We start from the raw sequence: 19,937 nt of genomic DNA, 5'->3' as shown, positions 1-19,937 counted from the left end.
TCACTGGATTGCCTAACTGAAGAGTCCACCAGACATCTCAGACGAAACACTGTAATCCCTACACAAACTTGTCGTCAAAAAACCAAACCTTCCTTCTGATTTCGGCAGACTCGAAAGCAAAACCAAGCGAGTTGAATAGGACTTTGGTTACAAATGATTTCAGGAACTCTTTTAATAGGATACTATCACCACTAAAAAAAAATAAGCAATTCCATTAACAAAAAAAAATATGCGTGCTTTGGAGGATTTTGGGTAAAGATTCCATTGATAAAGAACAATTTTTGGTGCGGTGAACACACTTTCAACAACAATTTTAAGTTGTCGATGAAATCTCAAATTATTCTTTACCAAGAACAATCCTGATAAATTTGGTGGATGCAGGTCTCTAACAATACCGCCAATACCCGGTAATATTATTTCTTTCAGTAAAATCTACAATTATTCTCAATGGTTATATCTGCTACCAAATTTGGTAGGGGCGGGGCAATAAAATTTGCTGAGTTGGATTAATCCTCCACCATTACCGATTTAACACTCAGTGATTTTGTTGATGAAATCTTCCAATGTTCTCTATCAGGAACGTCCTCACAAAATTTGGTACTGAAAGGACCTAAGCAAATTTTTCCGAGCTAAATCCTTTCCCAATATAGCAACAAAACTCGGTCTCTTCTCGCATCAACAGAATTTTCTTATTATCCTACTATTAAAAAGTCTCTCATGAAAATTCGCTTGTAGATCAATATCCAATATAAAGTTTGCTGAGCTCAATCCACTACCAGCACCTCACCAGAGGTCGATAATTTCTTCTGTAGATGGAATTTTTATTTTCATTATTTACCTCCTTCAGGAGATACACTCTCGCAAAATTTAGTGGAGGCTGAATATTCAATAAAAAAGACACAATCCTCCCCCACCCCGTCGATTCAATACAGAGGTGCAGAGGATTGCAATTGTTTTATTAAATATTCAGCTTCCACCAACTTTTGTAGGAGTGTTCCTGAAGAAGGATAATAAAAATTTCCATCAGCAGAAGAAATTATCAACCTCTGGCGGAGTGGATCGAGCTCAGCGAAATTTTTATTGGAGATGCATGTACTAGCAAATTGTCATGAGAGAGTCTCTAATAGAAAATAATGAAATATTCTATTGAATTCAAAAAGAGACAAGTTTTATTGCTATATCAAGGACAGATTTGGCTCAGCAAATTTTGCTTAAGGAGCCAGGAGATCCTTTCAGTACCAAATTTTATGAAGACATTCCTGATAAAGAACATTGAAAGATTTCTTCTGCAAAAACATAATTATGATATATATTTATTAATATATTCAAAAATGAAAGCACTTACATGTGTTCAAAACCAAATAATAAAGATATGTCACTTTCAGATCAATCTATTGAAAAAATTTACAATATAAAACTGGACAATACAAAAATATAAGTTCTCTCTAAAATATTAGAGACATCAGAATCAATAAAAAAAAATCTCATAATACTATATTTATCATACAAAATAGGAAATACTTTTTTATCGAAATATTGCAAAGAGAATCAAAAGAATTCAATTAATGCATTCACATCTTCTATCGAGAGACGTTGAAAAATATTTCAAACCACACTATCCATTTGTACTCTCTCAATACATATAAAGTTTCAAAAAATATAAATATCATTATTGTACAATGTAAAGGAAAAAAATCTTGACAGCAAAAATTGTTATATCAAAATCAATAATATACATTATTCTGATAAACCAGATCTACAATTACAATATATTCAGGTCGTCATTGGTCGGACAATATAAACAAAAAACACAGCTGCTATATTTCCACTTAATTCAATTAATGTAATTTGCACTCAGTTGTAGCTAAATTTAGTTGAATTACTAAAATAATTCTTATTTTCATTAAGTATATGCGTCTGGTAAGGTGGCCAATAACTGGGCCATGCAAAATTCCAAATAATAGCTGTTCCCATCAAAGAGAAATAAATAACAAAAGATGCCCACCATATAATTCTCTCTCTGTGGGTAACCTCCAGATTTCTTAGGACATTGAGGCCGACCAGAAGTCCTGCAACTGCTCCTGCTAGGTGAGCGGCATATCCTATATGTTGATCAACGTCTAGTACATATCTATTATAAATTGCAGTGCCTACGTCAGCCGCTATCACAACTAAATAAACAAACAGTTGAAGACCTGGTAGAGTCATTTCTTCCCAATTCTGAAAAAAAGTGAAAATAAGACTCATTTTTTGATCATTAAATTAGTGACAAGATAAAAACATAAAAGGATTTCGAACTAAGATTGTCAAGTTCTATTGATGCATCAACATAAAAAATGTCACTTTTTGTGCGCTTTGACCTACAATTATATTCAACTTAGTTAAGTGTAAAAAAGGACTGGGAATCATGAATGAATGAATTGAATTGTTGAATATTCAATGAATAGTTGATTATTCAATGAATAATTTAGTATTCACTGAATAGTTAAATATTCAATGAATAGTTAAATATTCAATGAATAGTTGATTATCCAATGAATAGTTTAGTATTCACTGAATAGTCAAGTATTCACTGAATAGATGAGAATTCAATAAATAGTTGAGTATTCAATGAATAGTTGATTATCCAATGAATAGTTTAGTATTCACTGAATAGTTAAATATTCAAAGAATAGTTGAATATTCAATGAAAAGTTGCTTATTCAATAAATAGTTGATTATCCAATGAATATATTAGTATTCACTGAATAGTTAAATATTCAAAGAATAGTTGAATATTCAATGAAAAGTTGCTTATTCAATAAATAGTTGATTATCCAATGAATATATTAGTATTCACTGAATAGTTAAATATTCAATGAATAGTTGAATATTCACTGAATAGTTGAGTAATCAATGAATAGTTGATTATCCAATGAATAGTTCAGTATTCACTGAATAGTTAAATATTCAATGAATAGTTGAATATTCACTGAATAGTTGAGTAATCAATGAATAGTTGATTATTCACTGAATAGTTGAATATTCATGACAACTTATGAATAATCAACCATGAATATTTGTTTGAATGAATTATTCAAATAATTCAATAATAAATATTCTAATACAAAAAGGCGAAAAAGTCCTAGCCCTAGTGTTAAATCTCATTTATTGAACATCACCTTTCTCATATTCATCTACAGTGTAACTGTACACGAGAGTTCACAGAGACTAGCAACACAGCGGAAAATGAAGTATTCAAAATTTTTTCAATCAACATAAAAAATTAACCCATGTCTCACCATAAATATTGTTGAGATGTGAGCAGTGATTAAAGAATAAACTCCACCACTAGCACCAGCTAATTTAACAGTGGGATCTGTGATTGAAGTTCCTAATGAACCTGCCAAAACTCCTGCAAAATATACAATAAGTACCCGCCACCATTTATGCACCATCTCCAAAGGGACCCCTAGAAGTAACTGAACCAATAGATTTATCACCAAGTGGAATGCCCTGCAAAAAACATTTCATATTACCACTTGAACTCTTCAAATATTAAATGTATTATTTGTTCATTATTATTAATACATCATAGATAACCAATTAACAGTGCTGCAACTATAGTGGAGATGGGACACAGTAATTAAGCCAATACAAAACACAATTGATTCGTCAAGCTCAAACAAGCACTTATCGTCCGAAAAGTCTTTGAGGAGCAGAAAATTGTGTCAAATGATAAACCGAAATATCATTCAACGTTAACATTTCAACTTGATGCTAGAATATTCTCCACTGAGCAGATCAGATCTTTCCAGCTTTATATTACAATTTTTCTGAAGATGCCCCTTATAGAGGCATCTAACGAAACCAGTTCTACAAATCCTACGATTTTAACAATACTGCCATAAATGCCTTCATCTTTATAATAAACATATATCACTTAGACTTCAAATTTCACTTAGACATCAAATTTCAATGGTGTTGGTGTTCATCGATTCTTTGGCGAGTTTTAAATGATTTGTCATATAATTTTAAACGTTCTTTCCGCATTTAACCTTCGAAATGTGGAAACATATAGAAAATTTCAATAACCTTCGGTTCTCGACCACGCCGCAGAGTTCTCGACCATTTTTGAGTTAGTTTTCGACCACTAATAATAGTGGCTGCTCCACTTAAAAATTTTATAAAAAATTTTAGAGCGAGATGAGTGATTAGTACTTACTTTCGTACCGTACCATCGACATCACTACCTATCACTCAGATGGGTTTCAGATGAGCTAATCAAGTAAGAAACACTTGAAACGTAAAAAAAATTATTTTGCAAAAGTTTCCACTTTCTATAAATATTTCAAAATAGCAACTCATACAACATTATTTGGTTATTTTGCTCTTAATATCTATTTAGAAACTAATGAGTAAATAAAATATAAAACACCGACCACCAGTGGTCGAGAATTAAGTACAATCAATTTGGTTCTCAACCGCGAATAAACAAAGGGTAGAAATATGTGTTTCAACGTTAATTCGGTGGTCGCAAACTAATATTCAGAAAGTAGATATATAAATGAATCAGGGTATCAAAAAAAAACGAAAATGATCCAACAGAAATATATCGGTTGATATAAACAATTATTGAAGTAACATATTGGTTCTCGACCACTTTGGTCGAGAAATAAAAGATACAAATTTTCCAATACCAGTTCGCGACCGCCGAATATTTAACAAAAAAATAAACATTTATCTGCTTCTTGATTGAAATACACTCAAAAATATATCTTATAGTTGATATGGAACAAAATATACACACATAATTCATTTAAAATAAGAAATAATTACTATTTTCTGGTCATATATCACAAAGCCCTTTTCTAAGAGAGGACGAGAAAGAACCCTTTTCTATGATAGACGATTATAAACTAATTTTTAGCGCGAAAACTTTGACCTATACCCCTACTATGCAAACTATCTTGGAAGGGTAGAATGGTCGAGAACACATACCGCGAAAATATTTCGCACTACATGATATATTTTCATTATTATTTTATCTCAAATCAAGGAATGGTCAAGAACCAGTGCCGGTCGGCTAACCAGTGCATTTACCCTATCTCTACCTATTAACCGAAATTCAGATTCCATAGAAACGGAGATGATATTATTCGATCGGGTAACCATGCAAATGATAACATTTCTCTCGGTTCAATATCTAGATCCTACTCTAACTATTAAATTAAGCACTCACCCAACATGTACAAACATATAGGTGATGAATCTCCATGCTTGTATTCTTCTATAAGGGTTATAAATGAACTGATTTGCTACTGGACCTGATGTTGACTTGGTGGAGTTTTGTTCAGCAGCTTCATCTATACAAAAGAATATAATTTCTATTAAAGATATGATTATCATTCCTACTGCTGGTGGGTAACAGGTATACTCTTCTTCGTAAATACCATCTGTGACTGTTTCTGTTAATGGCCTCCTTGGCGGGATAGTCATCTGAATGAACCTATACAAACATATATATTGTATAACTATCGGTGTAATGATTATCAGACATATTTTATTACCAGGTCTTGAAAACTTATTTCACTGATAATTGATATTGCCGAAAGATTTTTATCCATTTATTCTTATTGAATTTTTTTATTGTTATTCGGAGTCTACTAACCACTCACCTGTTCATATACCTCCCGAAAGCAAATTCGAATTCAGGGTTATTCAGCATTGCAACAAACTCATCAAAATCTATTTTTTTACTGTTATCATTATCAGCCAAGTCGTGAATTTGCTTAATAACATGTGATGGTATATCGTTCTCATATTCTCCGCTCTCAATTAAGTCTCTTAGTTCACATACATTGATTAATCCATCTCTATCTTTGTCATACTGAAAAAAAAGTATTTATATCAATTCCTCAGTAAAGAAATTATATATATTTATTCACCTTTTCAAATATCGTCCTATAATATCTATTTTGTTGTTGTGATATCGGAATTTCTATTTGTTGATCTCCTGCACCAGACATCTTGCTCAAGTCTGGATACATAACCAACAGCTAAAAAATCAAAAAATTGTGTGACTCAGAGTTATTGTCGATAACACAATTATCACAAAAAACCGGTATAATTATTACACATAAGAAAAACTGTAAATGGATAATCTAACATTCTAACCTTCAATTTTTCCTTTGATACCTGAAATACTTATTGATACTCTGAAATATCAGTTAAAGTTTTCATATTTTTCGGATTTATAACATATTGCTTGGTATTTGAAATTATTCTAAAACAATAAATAAAAATAACTGCAGAGCTAGAAAACCGAACAAATTTGGGTCAGCAACGTCAATTAATGGGATAAAACTCCCAAAAAATTTTCCCAAAATAGGTTTCAGAAATTGTTCCATCTTATAGGCACCATTTTCTCTAAAAACTGGTACATTGATCTCAGAAATATTTTGTTGAAATAACCCTATTTATTAAATATTCATTCATAATAATTAATTATTTGAAATGAGGTATTTATAATGTTGGTAACGACTACACTATGTTGTGAAAAGCGGTAACTAGGAGATTTTCTTTGTTATGATTGACAACAGTATCCTTATTTTCAGATATTAATGCACTTTCCTATATTGAAGAAAAACATTATCGGAAAATAATTAAGACGATGCATCAGTTTCATCCAGAATTGAATAGATATACCGGAGTTTATAGGTGTTCTGATAATATCAATAATTTCAAAATAAGGTGAGATGATTAATCTTAGATACTTTTTAAATGTTTTGAATTTCAATCTGAGAAACACAAACACAATAAATATTGTACTGCTCAAATTCAAATCTGGAAAAGTTTAAATGGGAACCTTGGGGAATCCATCAGAGATGGCGCTACCACCTCTAAATAAAGTTTTCAATATTTAATGATTGCATATTTAAATATCAATACCGGGTGTCCATTCACCATAGTCCATAGTGGATTGTATTTGTATGTATTATATATTTTATCGTTCTTGCTGTAGGAATGTTTAATTGCATGTAAATGAATTATAGGTATCAATTGACTAACGACTAAATAATAATAATGATTGTACTATAGGCTTCACAACTCACTAAAATCACTTATATTTCAGGGTCAAAATCAAGGAAATACCCGACATAGCTCTAGCCGCAGAGTCAGACCTTACTGAAGGTTGGGAAATCAAAGAATTCAAATGGCAACAAAAAATTTTCAACAATTTCGAAAAACAGTTTTACGGACAGGAAAAAAATTGCATCACCGATGTGGAAAAACAATATCATTCAATAATCAAGAATTCGGTTACATCACCGGACGACAAGATGTTGTTTAGCTACGTCGATAACGACAATTTCGATCATACGATTGAAGTAAGTTGATGTGTTTTTCTAGACGCACTTTGAAGGAACATTTTTTCAGAACGCTTCTTTAATGAAAAGCAAATTGAAAGTGAAACAAACTAAAGAAGACACTCTGGAAGAGATTGTGGATGTTATAAATGAATTCGATTACGAGTATTTCTTGCAGCAGAGTTTGGACGATCTTGGAATATCCGAGGAGATTGTGAGCATGTACATCATGGCAGATGCGGGGTTTGTGATTTTATATTTTACGATTTCGATAGAGCTGAAAATTACCATTCCAAAAATATAATACCTATAATCGCCTGATCTAACGTCTATGGGGAAGATTATACTTTTTAATCTTCCCCAAAGGTACAAGTCCATATAGACGTCAGGTCAGGCGACCTAGCCGGCCACCTGTTGGGACTTCGAACAGTTCGAACATGACTCCAGAAAAATACCAAGTATACTATATTTTTGGAATGTTAATTGTCAGCTCTATCGAAATATGTAGGAATATACGGGGTGTCCCATTTGAAAAAATATTTTCATAACGATATCTCATGAAATATCAGTTTGCGGAAAATTCAATTGACGTCATCGAATTTGACATGAAAAATTGTTACAAGAATGGTTCCACAGAAATAAAAATTTTTTAACAGGAAAAAAAATGAAAATGGATATTTTTGAAAAACACCCTATAACTATGTAAAGGTGATAGCTATGGAGTTGCGGTTTTTACCAATGAGTTTCTCATGAAAATTGGCTTTCAGACACCGACATCAGTTTTCGTCTATCTAGTATAGGACTTCCCATTCAAAAGTGTTCAATTTGACCCATTGACTTTTTTAGGGAATACGTACAAGAAAACTGGATAAAGTTTGAACACATCATATGCGTTGTGAAATATGATAGAGAAAGGAACGTTTTGAGAGTATACCCGGACTTTTCAAAAGATATTCCGTATCACCTACAAATAGACAACGATATATCGAGGAATTTTTATTTTTTCATCGAGAACGCATCTGAGAGTATACCGGAAGACCTGTCGCAGATAGAAGGCCAGATTTTCAAGAAGGTTTGTCGATCCAACATCGATGACTTCAGGTAAAACAGTTTTTTTTTCCAGATCGCCGACTATAGGAACTCATTGAAGAATATTTCGCTCAGCACCGATTTCGAACTGCCCTCTAGAAACAAATTAGAAGTGCATATTTTTTTCGAGATAGTTTCGGGAGAAGGCTTCGAGTACAACGACATCTACGTCAAATACTTTGTAGAGTTGCCTGACAAGTGGACTTGCAAAAAACCCGAATCGCTAGAAGGGTCGACTCAAACTTGCAGAGCAAGATATGAAGGAGAGCTTTTGGTTTTTGGGCATGTGTTCGACGTGGTGTTAGAATATGACATCCAGGATTTTGCTGTTGTGGGTAAATATATCATTTAATTGAAAATAGCTTACCCGCCTCTCAGAAAGACATTCAACGAAATTCGTTATGATAATATTCAATTTGGTTCGTATCAGCATCGTTTTCATAAAATGGTGAATGCGCTTAGTCCTGGTTACGTGAATATTTCAAATCATTTTGGTCTTCTACTATGCTATGGCATCAGACAGTGCCGGCGTTAGGGGCGAAAGAGTGGAGCGATATTTTCAGGCGCCACTTTTTTAGGGGCGGCAAGTCGGCCAGTTTGTTGGTCACTTTTGTCAAATGTCATCCTTGATTCTTAAAAACAACATAATATTGTTCCGTTCCGCTATGTTTGTCAACATTCCCTCCAAACCACCTTTACTTAGCTGCCCGTATAATTAATATAACATAGCAGCCAAATATAAACAGAATTCCCTATTACCCTCATTGAAAGAGGGATAAAATCATTATGTATTTCACAAAGAAGAAAAACAAGACTACCTCCTTTGCTTTTGAATTATTTGGAAGCTGATGATTCAACTTATAAAAAATCCCTACGATTTTTCATTCGAAAATAGATACTGTTAAATGTTTTCAGCTTTTTTGATGTTTGAAGCTTTTTCATCAGGAGTTCCAAAAAATTCTTCGCTTCAGGCGCCAAAATTATTCGGGCCGAACCTGGCATTAGGTTCGAACGATTGCACCAAATTGGAAAATCCTTCTTTTGTTATGTTCATTACTGCCATGAGGAGGTTTATTCAACAAAATATTTTCGAAAAGAAAAAAAGGCTTTCCTTCCATTCGACTAGGGGTTTCTCAAATATGGACATTCGAAATATTGTTTCCGATATTTTCAAAACAGATCTGTCTGTATTGACATTTTGCGAGCAGATGCACAGGGTGTAGAGAGACAAGAGACAAAGGAAAGGGAAAGTTACTTTGATGATCTAAAAAAAAGTCCTGTAAACGCTTTGTTTGAGATACAGAGGGTGTTTCTTGTAGTCCCCCTTTTTTGTGAATATTACACCAGTTTATCGAATCTTTATTAATCTTCGTTACAGATTGGGTAAATAAGTACCAAAACTTATAATTAATTTATTAATCACAGCTTACTAATTGGTTCCTTATAATAATTTGGATTTACCTGGGGCTTTCTAGAGAATTCTTTGAAATTTTTTCTTTCAAATCGATAGAAGATTCGATAAAACTACAAAAATACAAAAAGTGTAGTTGTGGACCAAAGTTTCCTTTCACATTTTTCTGAACTACCAGTGGTCCACTAAAAAAAAGTTCTGGTGCAGTAGCGACGCCAACTTTCAAAATCAGGGGCCAAGGGAGGGCCAGATTTTTTTTTGGAGGTGCCATAGTAAATCTCAATTATAATTCTGATAATCTTGTAATTATTTTAGCCTTATTAGTCAAATTTGAGGGGGGTGTCCAGCAGAATTCTAGGACGGGCAGATGGTATAAGTCAATCCTGGACAAAATAAAATTCAATGTGGCCGTGGTTGGCAGGTTGTTGTTTGCCGTAAGAGTATACAATATAGTGATACTATTGTTTGTATTGTGATTTCCACTTTATATTTGGGGTGTATTTTTAACTGTGGACAATAATTCAAGCTTAAACCTCAGAGTAATAAACATAAATAGAGGGAGCATTTGTCATTTTCAGTAAGCAAATTTTGTCCCTAACATGAACTATCAAATTTGACATGAAGCGCGCGGAAATGAAAACATATCAGTGATACGATATTTCACTCAACTCGCGAGTTTCTTTACAAAGAACGCACTTCTTATGTCCCATAGTGAATCAAAGTTTCATATTACCTCAAAATATACTGGGATGAATTCCTAAATATATCAGAAATTCATACAACACATTTCAAGCTTGCCAATAGACGTGAAACAACCGATGACACTAGGAGAGCAAAAGTTGCCAAATCTTGGATTTCAGCAGGTAGATACAGAAAATAATAAATATTCTGCTTATTATAAATTCGACAATTAGGAAAAATGTCGGATTTCAAATATTCAAATTTACATATTTAATCGGGAATCACTTAAATAAATATATTTCATTCAATATAATATACATTCATAACGATATAGTAAAATTATGGATTTGAAAATATATCACAATCCGACAATGTAATCTAACCATGTTAGGGACATGTAAAAATTGCGTATACTCCCTCTATCTATGTTTGTTACTCTATGGTTTAAACAAAGGCCAATTATTAGCACTGAGATTGGCCGAGGATTTCATGGTGGCAGAGATAGTGTCCGGTTTTATCATGTTAACTCTTCATTTTTACGAGGTTCGAACATACAAAACCTACAGATGTTCTTGTGCCAACCATCGCCATTAAAAGTCAAGAATGACATAATAATTAAATAATTAGCTGATTGGAAGGGTCTCCTCACAGGTTTTCCGGAGTACCCCTGCATATATTTTGAGGTCATTTCGAAGGGAACGTGGGAGAGATACAGGTGCGAGGGTCTCACTTACCACTGTCTACCGATAGCCAAACCTGGAATATACGAATACCACCTTCCATGCTTCCGTTTTTCAGAAGGGGTCATTAGCGAACTGAGACGCTTCTTCATAGGCGACTGTTCGAATTACAGTGATATAACCTGGATTGGGCTGCCAAAATCCACGGAGGTAAGTTTCGGACAGATTCCTGTCGAATTCGATTTGGTGTCGGGGATTTTTGAGCTGATTCTATATCAATATAATGTCCTGAATTCAAATAACGTATTCATTTCCATCTACCTGAGCTTAAATTTTCAAGATATACAATTTTAGATAAAGAAAGGGTTTTTTTTTTAGAGCTATAGAACTTTAAATTGCAATAAACAACGATGGATTATTCGATTGACATGAATTTTATTTATCCGCAAGATAATCTTGTGGCGTTACATTTTAAATATGATTTCTGGCATATGACCGCCACGGCTGGCTCGGATGAAGTCCAATCTGGACGTCCAATTTTCGATGACTTTTTCCAACATTTGGAGCCGTATATCGGCAAAAACACGGCGAATGTTGTCTTCCAAATGGCCAAGGGTTTGTGGCTTATCCGCATAGACCAATGACTTTACATAGCCCCACAGTAAGTACTCTAGCGGTGTTAAATCACAAGATCTTGGAGGCCAATTCACAGGTCCAAAACGTGAAATTAGGCGATCACCAAACGTGTCTCTCAATAAATCGATTGTGGGACGAGCTGTGTGACATGTTGCGCCGTCTTTATGGAACCACAGCTCCCGGACATCATAGTTGTTCAATTCAGGAATGAAAAAGTTAGTAATCATGGCTCTATACCGATCACCATTGACTGTAACGTTCTGGTCATCATCGTTTTTGAAGAAGTACGTACCAATGATTCGACCACTTCATAAAGCGCACCAAACAGTCAGTTTTTCTGGATGTAATGGTGTTTCGACATACACTTGAGGATTAGCTTCACTCCAAATGCGGCAGTTTTGTTTGTTGACGTAGCCATTCAACCAGAAGTGCGCTTCATCGCTAAACAAAATAAAATGGACGTAGTGCGCGATACGTATTCCGCACAGAACCATTATTTTCGAAATAAAATTGCACTATTTGCAAGCGTTGTTCAGGCGTGAGTCTATTCATGATGAATTGCCAAACCAAACTGGGAATAAATCACTTGACAGCTGTTAAATCGGTCGCCATCTTGAACAGTAATGCCAACTTAAAGTTATATACCTCGAAAAAAAACACCCATTATGAGTTTCATTATTTTAACTCAAATCCGTAAGAGTAGTAAATAAAAGTAGATACGAAATGGTGATTTAAGTTATAAATGAAAAATACAATATTAAGTCGTAATTAAAAACAAAAAAAAACCTCGAAAAAATCAAATAGTCACTCAACACTTCGAAAGCTTTTTTTCCGCGACTTTCTTGAATGTTTTTTCAAACAGTGCTTTTTTAAACTCCAGCAGTAATCTGTCATCATGTGCATGTCCCATCTTCCAAGGTGGCGGTCCTCCATTACTTTAATATCTTTGTGGAATCTTTCACCTTGTTCCTCACTCATGCCTCCTAAATTTTCTGGAAAACGGTCTGAGTGGCTGTGTAAATAGTGCATTTTAATACTCATATTGTACCCAAAGGATTTGAAACTATTAAGCCTCTTGTTAACCATTTCAGCATAGTTTCGAGCTTTATGTTTGCCTAGAAAATTTTCTACAATTGCAATAAATGATGTCCAAGCTTCTCGTTCAACTTGGTTCATTGAATTTATGAAGGCAGGATCCTTAATTAATTGTCTTATTTGTGGACCGTCAAATATCACTGCTTTGAGTTAAAAAGTTTACCATTTTCAAGTCTGCACAAATCATCCATTGATGTTCGTAGTACTTTATCTTCTTGAAGACCAAAGCTATGGTATATATTCTTCTTTCAGTTTTGTTGAGTGCTATTCAACCATATTTACTCAATTACAGACTTACAATAAAACCATTGTACTCTCATAAATGAATATACTGAATGAACTAACACATTGGTAGATAATTTGATGAATCTGAAAAAGTAGAGCTGATAGAGAAAAATGGATTGCGTGTACAGATTTAGCGTCCCAAATATAGCTAAAATCAGCTCTGAAATCCCAGGCACCAAAAAAAATATTTGTTTGTTGCCCTGTGTAATCTTCAATTTGTCGTTTTAGGGTTCCGTATTCAATAAATTTGGAATTCGTACTGTAGGTACTGGTACTCTCAATATAAGGATGAATATGATTCATCAATCTCAAGCCTTCCTAACGAAGTACAACGAAACTGAAGTGATTAAAAGCAAGGAAAAGTTTATATTCGAGAAGCTCAACTCTTCTTCTCTAGTCAAGAGTGTGGAACAAGTGTTAGAGGCTTTTAGGAGAGCGAGAAGGAATATGATCGAAGCAAGACAGAAGTGATGAATAATCAGTTAAAATTTCTCAAATGGAATGCGAGTCAGTGGCGCCACCTGTTTCGAAGCGCGGTACTTCACGACCGTCCCTCGTATATGTATATATTGTATAATTTTTCACCAATAAAAGATAGTTGATCGAGTCTTGTCTTTTCCTTCGAATGAGTGATGATTGTTACGCATCGTAGTAAAAATAGAAATGAGTCATATCCGAGTGATAATTAATTCTAAAGTGTATATACCTACCTATTCCGTTATTCCCGCGTCCTAGAGGGCAGTAAAAATTTCACCGTAATCTTAAAGCGACTTTTAAACGAATGAGGAATTAACCGAATGCGTTCTATTTGTGTGTTTTGTTTAGATATCGCTTCGAAGAATGAGGATACAAGATACAAGTATGAGATTAATGACATTACGTTTATGAATAGGGGGCAATTAGATGGGAATGGCAACGTTGCGACGTATTTCTCGAGGTTGCGCGAGATCGATAGTTGAAACTCGGTAGAAGGTGAAATTATGTTCATTCGAAAAAGATCGTTCGGAGACGAATTTTTCTTCCATTACATTTCATCTTCTTTCTGTGCAATTAGTTCTGGACGTTTTTCTTCATAATGATGTAATCGATCTTGTTGTGTCAATCGAAATCACGAAAATTTAGGAGGGAATTTTGGGGAAAATAACCCCCATAAAATTATCTGTTTTAGTTTTAGAAAGTATGAAATATGTTTCATAATTATTGTACCACCAAATTTTTAGGAAGTATCTATACCTTTTCAACTTCAAATTAAGACTTAACAAATTCTAATTGAGATAATCAAATTCAAATTGGGCATAAACACATTCAAATTGGAAATAAACACCTTCAAATTGGGAATGACCAAATTCAAATTGGAGCAACATGTAAATTCATTATTTCACTTTTTGTTTGTATTTAGAGCATTTTTTGGAATTAAACATTGGTATAGATTCGTGGGCTATTCCCTTTTGACACACAAAGATCCGTGAATTTCATAGAATAAAAAAGCAATAAATGTCGTCAATTTGATATTATTAATTTCCAATTAGAATATGTTTAGTTTCAATTTGAATTTGATAATTCCCAATTCGAATTTGTTAATTCCCAATTTGATTTTGTTTAGTACCAATTTGAAGTTGAAAAGGTATAGTAGGTACCTATATCGCAATAGTACATTCTAAAACAAGTTGTAAAACGGGCTCATATTCCAACACGAATGCGAAATTGCCTTCTGCAACGAGTATTAGACGATAATTTCTATATTTCAGTCAAGTTTTGTGAAATATTGTCGGAAATCAATGAAAAATTCAGATTATACGTCCTAGTGACTTTTCTATTGTATCTTGGTAGTTGGTATGACTGTTACGAAAATTGACAAATTGGGGAATTTAAATTTGAATCGTACTTTTCGACTTTTGAAATAATTTATAATTAGGCATTGAATTCGTGAATTATGTCTGACTAAATCGATTCAAAACTACCAGAATTAAGAGAAATTGCGAATAATGTTGAAATTTGATGAGAATGGAAGTCAGTGTAGACAACCACAAAACGAAAAATATAACTGAAAACAATGCTGTAATGAGTTCATCACAGTACTGTTTTTAGTACTGTAATGAACTCATTACGATACTAAAATAGAGAAAATTATTTTATGGCATTTTCTTCCAAAAATAATCGGGGTAGGCATATTCAAGTAATTTATGGAAAATCACGAAGTTTTCGACTTGTTTTATGAGAAGAAATATGTTTTGTAAATTATGTCATAAGGGATCAATAAACTATTGTTATTGTTATTGTTGAATCTTTCTTTTAAAATGTGAATATTGAAATTGAAATAAAATGAGTCTCCGTGACAAATGGAATACTTGAAGCCAGACAATGAAGTACTTAAAAAAAATGTCATTGTTACTTGAAAATTCTGTGAATATTCTTCTCCATACCTACTGTAGAACAGAAACAAGAATCTCTTCAGCATGCTATCATAGAATTAAAAATATGATTAGAAAGCAAACTCATCTAACAGATTCAATCTCAACATTGCCTGCGAACCGAAGTCGTAACAAATATTTTTCAACGTTGCCGGATGTTTTGCCATTTTAACGAGTCATCATGGCACGAAAGCTCGACGAGACTTGCTTCGCGGAATGTGGCAACGTCGCCGTAACTCAGCAACATTGTATGATGAGAATTGTGTTTCAATGTGGTTTCTCGCTCGCTTTTTTCCTTTTTCGACTACAGGCGAAAACCAACAACTGCAGAACGAAACGAAGAATGTGAAACTACGGTTTCTGCTTCATTGACTCGGTTTATACTACAATGCGCCGATGAGATTGAATGCTTTAGTTCCAGGTAGAAATTTTCGGATGAGGATCATCTATATTTAGTGTACCTACTTGAGAACCAATGGACAATGGACTTTTCGCAGGAAACAGCACTGTAATATGAAGAGAAAAATTGAATTGAATTGAACTGAAGGTCCAAGTAAATACTAAAGATGATACAAATTATTTTAGATATTCAGTTTTCTTTCAGATCTGATACATTCTCAATATCGAATTCAAAATCATAATAAATATTCAACAGAGCGAGTCAATCTCTCACTTCCCATTGTACTTCTTAAATATGTTTTCAGTTCCTTGAAGGTTGAAGAAGTTCTTTGTATGCGAAAAAACATCAACTTACATCAAATAACTAATTTTTTTATAGTGTGTCCGTAAAGTATGGAACAAATTCATTTTCAGCTAAACAGACCATTTTAAGAAATAATCCTGAAAAACGTCGATTTTTTGTATTAATTCACCGTATTTTGAAATAATAATCTAATATACAGGGTGATTTACTTTCGAGTAATGACGTCACCGTCATTTTTTTTAAATGGAACACCCCCATTTTGTCTCAATTTTCCGATTACTCTAGCTGAGCTGATTCCAAAAATTTATCACATGTTGATTCCAATTGGTACAGGATGGACAAAAATACAATAGTTTTGTGTGTGCTCATAAAGTAACGCGTAACATTCTTTATTAGTTAAATTAACAATATTATCAAAAATACTTATTGTCTAGCGGCAATTGGTTTGAATGTAACACCCTGTAGTTTGTTACATTTTTAGATTAATAAAAATGAGCTGTTTCCAACATGTTTGGTACTGGTTCTGACAGAATATGAAAGAAATTTCTTATCAATTTAAAAAAAACATAGTCGTCTAGTTTTTTGTGAAATGCCATTATTTGTTTAGTAATTTATTGGTGTTCCACGACAGTTTAGTACCACAATAATTTTGGTATTCGTGAATGTTTTATTTATTGCTTAGATTTAATTTATTATTTTTGGCCACCCTGTACCAATTTGAATCAACATGTGATAAATTTTTGGAATCAGCTATGCCAGAGTAATCGGAAAATTGAGACAAAATGGGCGTGTTCCATTTAAAAAAAATAACGATGATATCATTACTCGAAAGTAATTCACCCTGAATATTAGGTTATTATTTCAAATCATTTTTTAATCATGTATTTCATGTGTTGTTGAAACGATATACGTTTCACAAGTTGTCAAATGTCAAAACGTTAGAGTTTCAAAAATCACAGCTGCCCAGAATCATTCAAAATGAAACCACTTATTGAAAAAACTCTGTAGTAACGCGATCAACATTAAATTTTGAATACTGCTCCACATACTTTTAACTAGACCCTAGACCGGGTATGTTGTCATTGAAATATTATTTTTTTTTTCCTTAATTTTGTATGGTTCTGACGATGCCATCGATAGAAATCTCTCATCGAGCTTGAAATAATTATTTTTCGTTTGCTCGTAAAATTTCAATTCATCTGGATCTTGAACATATTAGGTAGGGTACAACTTTGCTTCCGCCGTTTTGCAACCGATGGCTATATCGGTTTTATAGTCGAAAAAAATAGATCGTAGATGTAATACACTAAGCTTAGGTATTTGTTAACATAACGCCATCGAAAAATTAGTCGATTTGTGTCTACATCATGAAGTTATTCTCGATTAAAGAGAAACTTACGAGCCAAATACTCGTCATTTGTGAGAGATTTGAATTTTTTGCTGTAATATGAAGAAATCTGCGGCTAAGGCTCATCGAATGCTCTCAAATACCTACGGTGAGGCGGCCTTCAGTGGGTAATGAGAAGTTCTATCCCACCCGCCGTATTTTCCAGACGTTGCTCTCTTGGACTATCACTTGTTTCGATCAATGGCACACGGCCTGGCTGACCAGCACTTCTGGTTTTATCAAAAAAAAATTGGATCGATTCGTGGATCGCTTCAAAAGATGGCCAGTTTTTTCAACGCGGGATTCGTACGCTGCCCGAAATATGAGGGAAAGTGGTGGCCATCGATGGACAATACTTTGAATCATAAATGTATAACCAGTTTCTTACAATAAAGACTCGAATTTCGGAAAAAAAAACGACGGAAGCAAAGTTGTACGGCTATGTATTTTTCTTGAATTTTCTTTGATTCTGGTGACTCGATCAACATGAAATTTCGAATGAGTCTTGAAACTGTTATTTTACATTTAATCGCTTATTTTCATCTTGATCGAGTTCCTAGTTTTAAAATGATCAGGAAAACGAAATTTCAAACGGTAATATTTACGGAACCCTTAATCAGAAAAATTAGTCTGCGGTTGTGGAGAAATGTCGAAGAGCCATTTTTATTTTGACCCGATCCTGTTCGTTGGCAGACATCGGGCGTACTGAACAAAGCGAAAAATCAGCTAAGTCGACTCTCCGTTGTGAGTGTAGCCTTGATCCCGTCGTTTCAACAGAATTCGTTACGGTACTGCACGCCTCGCCTCATTTATCCACGTCGTGTTTTTCGCGAGAAAATGGGGGAAAACAAGAAACCAACCCATCGTCAATATTGGGCTCTTTGTTTCATTCCAATTGTTAACATAAATCTGATAATATTTTCTAGAGGAGTCAACGACTTGCACCTGCTGCTTAATGTCCAACATTCAGAGTCAATATGTTTATATGTTATCGCGAAACGCAGTGTTCGACTTGAACAGATCATTATAATTAAAATGGGTGTACACAATCCATAAATTTCGATCAGCCGGAGTTCAAGGACTTCTTTTAACGGCCCGACGGTGTTTACACTGTACGGTCGAAAGCATTTTTCGAAAAGGACGGACGCTTTTATTGGATTGAATGGCCTGCTAGCTTTCTCGGGTACGTTGGAACGGCTAAACATTGAATAGTGGATATTACTCATCTTTGGGCTTTGCTGCAGTTCTAAAATAAAATGTCCATTCATTGAAGGAATTAGTAAAGATCTAATTTGATGTAATCATTTATTGATTAGTGCCACCATCAACCCAAAGATAAAATTAAATTCTCGGAAATTTTTATTTCAATTGTAAATTAATGATTTGCCTATCCGTTTCACAGAAGAGTAAAGAAGAAGATATGTTTATGGTTTTAACTCTTGAAATCAGGGCCGCCGCCAGAAGCGGCATACCGGACATTTTGCCGGGGCGCCAAATTGTAGGGGCGCAAAGGCAGTTAATAAAACAAGACTTTAAGCACATTCAAGAACTCAAGAAATTTGACAAGGTGATCTCAAGTTAAAAAATATGATTTCTCATGAAATTGAAGAGATGCCTAAGAAGAAAAACCAGAGGCTCCTTCGAAAAAAAAGCAATAAATTAGATAAAGCAGGGCGGCGAAATTTTATTTTGCCGGGGCGCTACAATGTCTGGCGGCGTCCTTACTTGAAATCGCCGCCTCTGTCAAATTTGCCAAGGTAGCTTTCCTTTCAGTTGGTCTACGGTGTTCATTCAGTATTTTTGAAGTAGAGTTGGTGAAATGAATATTATAGAAGTTATAAGTTTGTAAATTCAGTGAGTTTAATTATTTATTTTTTCAATTTATTAGCCGTTCACCCAAGTTTTGGATGTGTTATTTTTCTTTTGGTTGGTTTCAATATTTTTTCAGTTGGAATTGTATTTCTAGATAAAAAAGTATATATAAAAAAGATATACAGGGTGATTCACCATGATGGCCTATTAGACGTTCATGAAAAACTAATCATAATTTCATGCTGAAAATTTGCATGTTGGGGTTTGAGACAAGGTCTTTCTTCCTAAAATATTTTCAGATCTCTACAACTTCCGGTTATATCGGCAATATACTACTACTTCCTCATTTCAAATGGCACACCCACTATATTATTGCATCATCAGATAGCTTTTTTGAT

The 19,937-nt window shown here is 33.9% G+C and overlaps 2 protein-coding genes across 2 annotated transcripts in view; one reads left to right on the top strand and one right to left on the bottom strand.

The window, feature by feature from the left end:
• The window catches only part of LOC123676739 (Meckel syndrome type 1 protein), a 33,058-nt gene extending 19,225 nt beyond the window's left edge, over window positions 1-13,833 (top strand). The window contains exons 2-8 of the mRNA XM_045612905.1: window positions 6,597-6,732; window positions 7,115-7,370; window positions 7,420-7,592; window positions 8,196-8,421; window positions 8,473-8,773; window positions 11,182-11,420; window positions 13,455-13,833. Coding sequence (XP_045468861.1) covers window positions 6,597-6,732; window positions 7,115-7,370; window positions 7,420-7,592; window positions 8,196-8,421; window positions 8,473-8,773; window positions 11,182-11,420; window positions 13,455-13,697 — 1,574 coding nt within the window. The 3' untranslated portion in view covers window positions 13,698-13,833. The remainder of the gene's footprint in view (window positions 1-6,596; window positions 6,733-7,114; window positions 7,371-7,419; window positions 7,593-8,195; window positions 8,422-8,472; window positions 8,774-11,181; window positions 11,421-13,454) is intronic.
• LOC123676741 (rhomboid-related protein 2-like) lies at window positions 1,485-6,538 on the bottom strand. The gene is made up of 6 exons (XM_045612909.1): window positions 6,157-6,538; window positions 5,928-6,038; window positions 5,658-5,869; window positions 5,222-5,488; window positions 3,282-3,495; window positions 1,485-2,220 (listed from the first exon to the last, which is right to left on the bottom strand). Exons 2-6 carry the CDS (start codon window positions 6,027-6,029, stop codon window positions 1,855-1,857), a joined length of 1,161 nt encoding a protein of 386 aa, XP_045468865.1. The 5' UTR covers window positions 6,030-6,038; window positions 6,157-6,538; the 3' UTR covers window positions 1,485-1,854.
• Window positions 13,834-19,937: the final 6,104 nt, after the last annotated feature.

The sequence above is a fragment of the Harmonia axyridis genome, chromosome 3 (genome assembly GCF_914767665.1).
Source record: "Harmonia axyridis chromosome 3, icHarAxyr1.1, whole genome shotgun sequence".
Taxonomy (NCBI): domain Eukaryota; kingdom Metazoa; phylum Arthropoda; class Insecta; order Coleoptera; family Coccinellidae; genus Harmonia; species Harmonia axyridis.
The sequence above is the reverse complement of the archived record's forward strand: the minus strand, read 5'-3'. Positions and strand labels throughout refer to the sequence as shown.